This window comes from Dioscorea cayenensis, chromosome 8 (genome assembly GCF_009730915.1).
Source record: "Dioscorea cayenensis subsp. rotundata cultivar TDr96_F1 chromosome 8, TDr96_F1_v2_PseudoChromosome.rev07_lg8_w22 25.fasta, whole genome shotgun sequence".
Classification (NCBI taxonomy): domain Eukaryota; kingdom Viridiplantae; phylum Streptophyta; class Magnoliopsida; order Dioscoreales; family Dioscoreaceae; genus Dioscorea; species Dioscorea cayenensis.
Window position 1 is genome coordinate 17,542,950 of NC_052478.1, and position 11,465 is coordinate 17,554,414.

Sequence of the window (11,465 nt, forward strand, 5' to 3'; positions counted from 1 at the left end):
CACGGGGAGCCATATGGGCATTATGCACCATATGGAATGCAAATCTAGGGTCTGAAGTGCTTATCTGACCCCCATACGACTCATTTATGACTCGGGAAGTATATACTACATTTCTAGGGCGGAAAAGGGACTTTTGGATTGAGACCTTTTCTTTGAAGGCATATTTTGAGGGAGACATTACTGGAGGTTTGTGGCGACCTTGGGGAGGGAGAGAAGGGGCAAAGGAAGCTAGAAGATCATCCAAGCCCAAGAGTCCGACGCTCTCAAGAGCAAGGAAGGCAACTTCATTCAAGAGATCCACCTACAATTTGAAGGAAGGAGACACGGCAGCATCATTGGGCGGCACTCCTTTGATGGGAAGCGTCGATTCGGCATATTTACTTTCACCTCCTCCTCCACCATTTCGTCTAGGGTGTCATTTATACGCTGTTTCTTGTTTTGCTTGTTTGTATTGCTTGTTGTTGTGGGATGATGACACACTAGACCCTTAGGAGCACACGGGTGGTGAGTGAACCAACGTTTATCATGTATGTTGGATGATAACATGATTCCATGTTGGTAATTTTGAGATTTAATCCATTGTTTTCATGCTAGAGTGCTACACTGAGAGAGAATCCGTAGCTCTTTTATGAGTGCATGCATGTAGATACTTGAGCTTGCTCGCATGCATTAGATCCTTAAGATGGATCAAAGGGATAGCATCTCATCATCACGAGAAGTATTAGTGTGTTGGTGGCCCCTCCAGTATGTGAGTTTAATCCAGAAGAATAGTAGGGTACGACCCTAAGTGAGGGTCTACTGTGCTATAATGCAATCGTAAGTAGGGATGTGGATTTGGGAGAGATTCCTATCTATGTATTTAGCGTAGTTAGGGTTCAATTCACCGAGAAATTGGGGTTGTTCTAATCTTGGAATCTCATGGTCCATTTTACCCTTGCATCTTTAGATCATCATCCATGTTGCATGATAACCCCCTCAAGGGATCCACATCCATAGGGCCTTTGTATTTCATTGATTCTCTTGCTTGCTCATTGCTTGTTCTCTCTCTAATTTGTTACGCAAATATCGATTTTAGCTTTAATTACATTTAGTAGAGTAAAATCCATCGCTTGAGATGTTGGGCTGAATAATAGCTCAGAAGGAGTAATAGGAGATCCTTAGCCTCGTGGGAATACGATCCTGGTGTCTTCACATGAGGTATTACTTGGCGATCCGTACCTTGCGGGAAGCAATCAAACAAGATTTTCAAAGTTGTCCTTGTATTCAATGTCGAGATTCAGAGTCGATTCATAGCATATATCTTATCCACTTCACCATGTTTTTGATTTAGCTTCCTATGTGAATAAACAAGTAACTTAGGTGACTTCGATTAACTCCTCTTGTCTCTAGATACTATTTTTACTCTTGGCATGGACTATAGTTCTATGCCAATAATGGAGTGACATAGAAATGGAAGGTTAATGTGAGATCGAAACAAGTTAATCCCAAGATAATTTGTCTTACATCAACATCTCTCACACGAAGATAAATCGGCTAATAAAATGATTGTGACTCAATACATCCATGGACACAAAAATAGGATGAAGAGTTGGGGTAATACTTATATCCATGTTGTGTTGGTGTGTGAACAATGAAGACATATTTAATTGATCTTGGATCATGCTTGGGGTGATAATGATGGCTAAACATGGATAAATGAAGCACAGCAGGAGATATTTAGTCGCGATAGATGACATGGATAAGGCAGTTGAGGTAGATTTGATGGACTAACATTGGGGGTTAGATAATGAAGAAGAGGACTCTTGAGGGCATGAGGGTTTATGAAATAAACTACTGTTAGTATAAGCTTCTCCTCATATATGTTTAGCAACATTCATAGCAAACCTTAGGGCTCTAGCTACTTCTAGAAAATGGTGATTTTTTAGTTCAACAATACCATTTCACTATGATATATTGGGACATTAGCTTTGATGGATTATACTAATGGAATCAAGATATTAACCAAGAATTAAGTGGAAAAATATTCTTTTGCCAATATTAGTTAGAAAGACTTTTTGTAGAGCCATTAAATTGATTTTTATCATTGGGTGGAACATTTTTGAAGTCTTTTTCAGCATCAGTTTGTCTTTAAGGAGATAAGCCCAACAAACTTTACTGTGATCATCAATAGATGTAATAAACCATTGCATTCCTGAAATATTTTTGACATCAATAGGTTCCCATATTTTATTATAAATGAGAGAAATGGTTGAGATTCTATATATGGTTTGTTTGGGAAGTTAGAACGTGTGTGTTTGGCAAATTGACAAGCTTTATAGACAAAAGAATTTGGATTTTTATCCTTAAAAAAGATGTGTTAATGAATATTTTGCGGTAAAGGAAATTTGGCCTAACCTGAGATGCCACACTATTATGTCATTGGTCTTAGAGTCAGATTTACTTTTTCACTACAGGATCTTGTTTTATTCAGGCATTCTTCATCCCAATGTTTATCAAGGTGCAAGGCACTAGAAAAGCACTCGCTCGAGTAAAGTAAGGTGCATGCACACAAATATACATATACATATATATATATATATATATATATATAATAGATCTAAGTTCAATATAAGATAATAATGTTATTAATTACATCAATAAGATTCTTTTAAGACTAATGACTATAAAGTTTGATCCATTATTCCTAAAATATATTGCAAATATAACTAATTAAAAATCATCATTGAATCATAGCCTTAGTTGGTACGCTTATTTTAAGTCAAGATATGGTTGAATTACATGGAAGTCATTTCTATAAATTCATACAAAATTATAAAATTTTAATGCTAATTTTAAAAACAAAGATGATCTTAGTACTATAAGAATTTTAACTGTGTAATTTCTATGAAATGGAGTGTATGAAGAGAAGATAGGTCGATTTCCTGTCATATTGTTTGATACTCTGAAGTCGAGCATCCAAGGAATCTAATTCTTAACATGAAGAGTGCTATCTTTTTGTGAAACATTGCTAACCACACCAAAACTGTAGGCTACACAATTTAAATTACTCTCCGTTGGTTGGTTCAAGAGTTTTTTATGTTACTCGATCAAAGACTTTCAGAAATACTCCATCTTTCCCTCCATTTTTCCTTCTTATGAAATGCGAAAACACTTTTCTTGTTTTGTCTCTCTAGTTCCCTTTAACTTCCAATTAGTTAGTGTGATGTGAATATCTTAGCAAGTATAAGATGTGTGACCATTTCTATTGTAGTGATTACACCATGGTCATCCTCCCATTCTCCGATCTCCATGAGATTAGTATGGAGCACTTCCCAAAATAATGGCTAAAGTTTCAATCAGTCGATCTCTACTCATAATGCTAGGAGCAACATCTTGCTTCCCACCAAGCATGACTCATTTTCTAATAGCTTCTCTACAGATTTCTATAAAAGGGACTCATCTGTGGTGGTAATGGTTTTCCACTAAGGATCTTACCTCTAACTTCATCAACGTCTTGGTTTAAACCTATGAGGAACTTATATAGGCATTCTTTCTGTAGATAGTTTTCTAAATTCAGACATTTACAATGTCTCCCCAGTTGGTTTTGTAGTTCAAGTGTAGTTCTTGCTTGCTACAGAATCTGCAATGTATTGTATTGCTCCTACTCCATAGTTTCCTAACATAACTCCTTTAGTTTTTTCTTGAACTCAAACACTCGAGATGCATTCTTAAGATCAGAATAATTCCTATTAATGACATCCCAAATTACTTTTGTAGTGGCTCATCAAATTAATTAGTCATGCCATGACAACTGAGTTGGTCTGCTCCCAATTTACAAAAGACGGATAGTTGACTTTTGGCCATTGCACAGCTCTAGTAAGGTATCAAGTTTTCCTTCCCCAAATCACTAAGAGAATCAATTCAAACCATCGTAAAACTTTTTACAGTCTAGTTTGTGGCTGGTAATTTGTAATGACAAGAAAGAACCTTCTACAAATGATTGCGACACCATTGGCGGTTAGACAAAATCAGTGATGGTTAACGAAAACATGTCATTTCCAGGAATTTCCTTCCAAGAAACCATGATTTCAACAACAAATATGGATGGTGCACAAATGACTGAATGGGCAATTGTACATGCACAAACCATGACATATTGATTTGGAAATTACGGTTTTATTTTTGCAGAGCAAAATCACTAAAGCTCTAATGCCATAAAAAGTTTTTTTGAGAAAGAAAGTTTTTCTGGTTGTAACCACCATGTCTCAATACATCCTATATATAGAAATAATATACAACAATAAACTCTACAAGGAAAGAATAATTATCCCATAAAAAAATATGATACACAAAAAATCAAGACTGCCTTAAAAATCGTCAATCAGATTCCCCATAAACTGAAATATTCCTACATTTGTTAACATTATTTTTAAAAAATATATAATTATTAAATATATTTATATAAAAATTTACATTTTTATAAAATAAGTTTATAGTATAAACTAAGTTGTTTAGGTGAGCAGTAGTATTCTCCAAGATGGGGTCTCTTTATTGTTTGGAACCCTACAGCTAATTGATTTTAATTATTTTTGAAAACATTGATTTTTGTTGTTTTCTATAGTGCAAGAATTGTTGAAAAATACTTGTTAATTTGGACATGTAAGTGGAGAATTGTTTATAACTCCGTCCATTTTATTCTTCATTTGGCCTTCTATGAAGAGGCCATTCTGTTATTTTTATGTAGGGTTCATTTGTGGTTTGGAGTCTTCTTCAGTATTTCCATAATTGCAGTGGTAAATTCTGTTTCTTATCAATTGTCTTGGGAATTTTTTTTCTCTTTTATACTTTTATTTTATCGAGTATTTTATTCAGTAAAGTCATTTTATTTCGAAGTCTAAAAATACTAGTTGGTTTTGTATTTCAATTGATATTTTTTTAATAGTGGAAATTGCCAAAACCCTACAACTTTTGCAAATTGCCAAACAAACCCCATAGTTTGAATACCCAAAACCCCTTCACTTTTCAACTCCATGATTTTGAAACCCCCAAAAGTGCATGCTTGACATTAAGCAGTGTATTTAAAAATTTTATGAATGAAAATGCCCTTAGGAAGTCGTGGTTTGCACCATTTCGGTGTGAGAGGAAGTGGGTGGGTTTTTCTTAGAGCATTACAATTTGTTTGTCTTCTCTTAACTCGCGACTCAGCTCAACTCGCGTCTCGACTCTTCTCTTCCACGGCACTCTTCCACTCCACGCGTCTCGAAGAAGAAGTCCGTGCAAGTATTCGACATTTCGTCACTGCGAGTCTAAGGTATTCATTATGGTTTTTGTTAACTATTACATTACGAAGAGACATTTTTCGGTTTTGGTTTGTGATTTTGTTTTTGTTGGAAGACATTGAAGCTTTCGAGGGATTAATCGGTTTGGGGTTTTGTTGAGTGCGAGGAGATGTCTCGGCTAGGGGTTTTTTATTTTGTTTTACATTTTTAGATGCATGTATCTGATCGAAAATGGTTTTCGATTATTGTGCTTTGTGTAATGTTTATAATCTACGTTTACCCTTTCGGTTGATATAGTTGCGAGTTGTAAAAAATGAGGGTCTCCGTTTAAACAATGAGCTTTCTGGTTTAAGTTAGTTAAAGTCTCCGTTTAATTATTTGTATCTACATTTAATAGTATCGTCCTTTGCTTAAAAATGATATCGGTGTTTAAGAGCTGAGTGTTCTGGTTTAACAAATTACATTTCAGCTTAACAATGTCTTTGTTATTGTCATGAGGCTTGTGATTATGGCGGTCGATCTAGTTAATGGGCGATGCTACTTGACACGGTAGTGGAGGCCGTGGGTGAATTGAAAGTTCACATGATCCCTTGACCTTTGGGGAGATCATCCGAAGGACACCGTTCCTGACATTCTTGGGTTGGAGGCTGTATACCAAGGCGGGCCCTTCTTGATTCTCTGTTGCGGAGATACGATAGCCGCACCAATAAATTCGAGGATCGGGGAAAGCATCGCGACTTTCGAGGGCTGAAGATGTGGCGATCGTTCTTGGCACTGCGTTGCGATGGGGAGGCGATCGTGTTTCGGAAGAAGAAAACACGGTCGACTTTTCGAAGAGGTATTTATCGAAGGCGTCACGAGACACGGAGACTCCATCGGGAGCACTCTTGACAACTCGTTGGACGGAGGGAGAAGAGGAGAATTTTTGCCAAACTACGATGGTGTACCTCCACAGGTACAATCCTCTTCCCAAAATACCTCACTGCTCGGTTCCCTAAGCTGGATCGTTGATTATGTCGATGATCTACACGGAATGGGGGCGCTACGCGTGGGCGCAAGCGGCGCACAAGTGGCTTATGGAGGACATACCACAGCCGCTGCCGAGTCGCGATCTAGATCTGCGGGGAAGAAGACCAACACACAGGTATGTTAAGGGGTTGCAGTGGCGCTTAACATGCGGTTTCTGGTGGCCGGAGCCGGGAAAGAAAGTCCGTTTTTGCAAGATCCCAAGGATCTTTGTGCTACGGTGAAAATACTTCAGGAAGCAAGCGACGATAGAGACGAGTTGTCGTCTCTCGAAGGAAAGAGGTAATAATTCAAAAAAATATTTTTGTTTAAGCGTGAGGCGTTAACGTTTAACCATATCATTTACCGTTTAACTTTATTCATCTATCGTTTAACATTATAACTTACAGTTTAACTTTGTTCAACTACGGGTTTTAAACTTTTTAGTTTAATGTTTAATTTGTTTGTTCTTTGTTTAACACAATAGGTTATAACGTTTAAATATCTGAGTTACATGTGTAAATATAGTTTTTAATTGTTTAAACTAAATAATTTACGCTAAGATTGTTTGCTTTACACATGCTAGTTTCTGAAAGTGGTTCGTGAATCTTGATGAAAAAGTATTTGTTGAGACGACCGTCGAGTCGGATGCTATTGCTCCGGAACTGTCCTATGGACAAGTAAGTTTGAAGTTTTTATGATATTGTTTAAACTGTTTTAGTTACCATTTAAGTAGGAGCGTTAACGTTTAAAATTCTGAGATAACATTTAACTTATAAGTGATACCCTTTAAATATTCTTATTCTTGTTTAAACATTCAATATAAATTTAAAGTTTTATACTTTAACGTTTAATTTTATACTTACAACATTGTTTACATGTCTTTGTTCCGTTCGACCCATGCAGCATCGTGTGGAAGAATGACTACTGTCGGCTACCACGGGCGATCTATTCGACACCGCTCGGGGGAAGGAGATGGTCACGAGAGCGATGTGATGGGCGCGTCGTATGTATCTTGCAAAAGGCGATGAGCGTAGTGCCATGATCGTTATAAGAGAGCGCCTCCATCACCGGCCGTGGCCTTGTTCATGTCAAAGCGAGCGACGGCGCACATGAATCCACGATGGCTATGATTGGAGATGCGCGCGCAACTTGCATGAAGTGGACATCGTCATCCTCCGATAATTATGAGTGGCCACTTCCATGTACGTGCGTCCTTGACAATGAAAAACAAGAATACTGGGCATTATTCTTCATGCCAAAGCGAAGAATCTGATAAAAAGCAGCTAGAAATGGTAAGTGCTTTAATAATTTGTGTTTGTGTAATAGTATTCGGTAAATAATCGGCATTCTAATATGAACTTGTATATCTCGACAACGGAACCTATTCGACCTCTGTATCGACATGGAGTTGGGCGGTCGGCGACCCATGATGCACCTTGTTCACGACATTGAAGCCCCACGACATAAAAAGGAAGTGTCATTGCGGCGTCTATGTCATGCGGTTTATCGGCGATTTACTCGCCGGTGAGAAGCTACGGGTACCGTGAGTGGCGTCCTGCTCTGCGATTAAGGTATGTTTCCGCATACTTAGGGAGGGAGGCGGTCGGCATCACGGCCCGGAGGGAGTCTTCATAGCGGGTTCTTAGTCATTCTTTCTATATTTGTATACCGCGATTCTTTCTTTAATAATCCAGATTCATTGTTTAACATACACTTTCGGTGTTTAAGTATATAGTTCATTGTGTAAATATCAATGTAATTGTTTTAAACTCCGTTTTCTTTGTGTAAAAAGCGAACGGAGAGGAGTGTGCATAGCGGGGTCATAGTCGTTGTATAGGTGTAATAGTTTTCAAATGTAAACCCGGTTTAAATTCAATTCATTTTTTTCGAAGAACATGACAAATTTTGTCAATGTAAATGTACATGTATCTAAATTCAATTAAATTCATTACATGTTTTGTTTTGAGGTTACATTCTTGTTGGATGATATTGTGAGTCCAGCGAGTACATTATCGGAGTAGGGTTACTGTTTCATTTTTCATTTTCATTATCGGCTAATATCAACATTCATTTTTAAGCTGTATAATGATAACTTTTTGCCCTTTTAACTTTCGTTTTCTCTGTTTAAGTTTAGGTTTCTCTGTTTAAATTTAATATTTTTACATTTAAAAATATCCTTATTATTTAATAATATCAATGTAATTACAACAAAAAAATATACTTAATATTTTACATTTTAAAAATATCCTTATTACTTAATAATCTCTTATAGAATGTAATGTAATGTTCCGATTTTTTTAATGTGACGGGAGTGGAAGCGGCTTGGGGAACCCGGCGTGTATTAGTGCAGCATGGGGAACCGCTAGCACCATCCCGTTGTACATTTTAAGCGGATACAAATTTATTTTTAAGCGATAAAAATAGCAGGTTAAGCAGAGAATAAAAATATTTAAAAGCGTAAGAGATATATTTAAATATAAAGTTCGATATTTAAACAATAATAAAGTATATACACAATGCCTGAGTCGAGCAGCAGATTCATTCCACGATCTGCGATTGTGACACGAAAGCGTGTGCAATGGCTACAACGCAACTGCGGACCTCGGGGCGCTTACGACTCGATCCTCTTTTCGTTTTAGGACACCGGGTTGCCTTCTCGTCGCGGCGATGCATAAGCCTTGATTCGCGATTTTTCATCCATCGACTGTCGTTGTCGGTATAGAATATAGCTTCCTTATCGCCATTTTTGAAGTCGAAGCTTCCTTCCACGATCGCCGGTGTTTCTCGTTCTTGATGAATTTGAAGTCGAAAATTCCTTTTGATTGCAAAAAATTCCTAAGTGCGTCTACGAAATGTTCACGCCTTCAAAACATTGTCCAATATCCAGCGACAACACTTGACTTGATCGGATGAGGAAGGAAGGCATGCCACACCCTCGGGCTCGCCATGATGTGGAGCAGAGCGCTGCAGTTACGAATTCACTGCAACACTTTAGTTTAAAGCGAACACGATCAATATTTAAGCGAGAGACACAAAATATTTAAAGCGATAAACATAAATCTTAAGCGTTAAAAACAAAAAGTTAAATAATAAGTTAATAAGTTAATCGGAGACAATAGTGTTTAAATGGAAACTTGATAAATGTAAGCGAGTGGCGGGGATAATAAATAATAATTAACTTCTACAACTATATAAACATAAGCGAGAAAGAAACTTACAACAAGAAGAACTCGTTTTTCGGTGGGATCGATGCCACATCATACGTCTCAACAACAGAGATCAACAACGAGAACATTTGAAGATGGAGTGCACGTGACACATGCTGTTGGAAGTCAACCTCGTTTTATATGAGACATACGGGTTTTATGTCCATCAGGGTGTGATAAACTTCACTAACACGGGAAATATCGAGGACCCCATCACTCACATATTTACAGCTATCTTGATTCCCAAGAAGTCGGTAGCAGTGAACATTAGCACTCGATCCCTCCCGTTGTATCTAGCAATAGCACAAAAACTCTCCATAATTTAATCGGAAGAGCTAAAATTGAATACACCAAATGAGAAGAAGAAGAAGAAGAAGAAGAAGAAGAAGAATAAGAAGAACAAGAACAAGAACAAGAAGAACAAGATATGAGCCTTCTAAACTTTGTTTGAGAAAAAAAGCAAGCGAGGCATTGAAAAAAACTATGCATAAAAGAAAGTTATGATAGGCGCCATTTTTCCCACCTTTTTGCAAGGGCAAAAAGGAATTTCATATCGTGGACCCACTTCAACTTACCGTGAGGGTTAAAAGGAATGTAAAAAATATAATGGAGAGACTGTCCAGGGGTGTGCAAAAGTTGGAGGGTTTTTGGGAAGATTTTTGAAAATTACTAGGGGTGAACAGTAATTTTCCCTTTTTAATATGATCAATTGCCTTTGCTTATGTGGACGATGTTGTTTAAGGGATGATTTTGGATGGGAAGGTGGTCTCATGCTACTGTTAACCTATATAAAATGTTATACTCATTTGATCTGTTTATATCTGACATAATTCTATTCATGGCATGCTAAGTTATATAGATTGCAAGCAGGTGATTTGCCAAGTGGACTAATGATCAGGTAATCAATTAGTTTTAGGAAATTAAGGAGAAGACATCTTTATTAACTGTTTTTATATCTTTCTATTTCACTCTCTTTGATATTGTTTCCCTTTGTGACAGATTGGTGATAATATGCTTTGTGTTACAAATTCTTCAATTGGCTGAGAATTGTTGGGTTCCTTATCTCTAGAACTTTGTGTCTTCCAACTAATAGTCTAGATTAATTCAAAAGCTTTGAACTTCTGTCTTCCTGATTTTAGGAGATAGAATTGTTGAATTTCATGGGTGCTCTCAATTCATTATGTGATGGTCCTTTAGTTTTGTAAGGTGCTCTTCATTTAGCCAGGATGGATTTTTGATGAATATTTCTAAGTAAATGCTATTTTTGTTTTTTTTATGTAGGATTCTATCATGTTGAAAACATCTTGAGCGTAAGTATTATTTAGGAATGCAAACTTGTTCTGACGCAATATGGTTGTGGAAGTGATTTTTCCCTTAGGTTAATTATTAACTTCTCTATTTTATTTTTGGATACACTTACTTGATTTTTGATGTTTGGAAACAATGGTTGCTGTTCTAAGTGGATTAACATTTTTAATTTGAAAATGGACTTTGCGTCATTGTTCTTAAATGACTATTAGAACTTGTTGTTTAGTATGGTGTTGCTTCAGGGATGAGTTTAGATGAAAAGAGGGTCTTTCATACTGCTGTAAAGTGCAATGACGATCAGGTAATTGAGCAGTTTTTGAGAATTGATCATTAAATGCAATTATTGATACTACTTACATCATTCAATTTTATTTTCTAAAACTTGCTAATGATAAGTATTAATTTTCTTTGCTCCACATACTGTTTTTTTTTACATGTAGTTAGTTTGACATTTAAATTGAATTGTTCTTCATTGCTTTGTTTGAACGATCTCTCTTGGAAGGAGATCAAGGAAATAACTATTAAACTCTATTTGTTATTATCAATAAAGCAAATGTCTAATTGTGTGTACCACAACAATTTTGTGTTATTATTGGTGAGGCTATTTTTTCAATTTTTTATTAAGTAAAATTTTGATTGTATATTTGACCTTCGCCGATGTTTTTATTATTTATTTATTTAATTA

The 11,465-nt window shown here is 36.6% G+C and overlaps 1 protein-coding gene across 1 annotated transcript in view; it reads left to right on the top strand.

The window, feature by feature from the left end:
* LOC120267346 overlaps positions 1 to 11,229 on the top strand; it is a 20,866-nt gene extending 9,637 nt beyond the window's left edge. The window contains exons 3-8 of the mRNA XM_039274999.1: positions 10,324 to 10,370; positions 10,472 to 10,526; positions 10,612 to 10,660; positions 10,754 to 10,782; positions 11,007 to 11,081; positions 11,221 to 11,229. Of these exons, the coding sequence (XP_039130933.1) occupies positions 10,324 to 10,370; positions 10,472 to 10,526; positions 10,612 to 10,660; positions 10,754 to 10,782; positions 11,007 to 11,081; positions 11,221 to 11,229 (264 nt within the window). The remainder of the gene's footprint in view (positions 1 to 10,323; positions 10,371 to 10,471; positions 10,527 to 10,611; positions 10,661 to 10,753; positions 10,783 to 11,006; positions 11,082 to 11,220) is intronic.
* Positions 11,230 to 11,465: the final 236 nt, after the last annotated feature.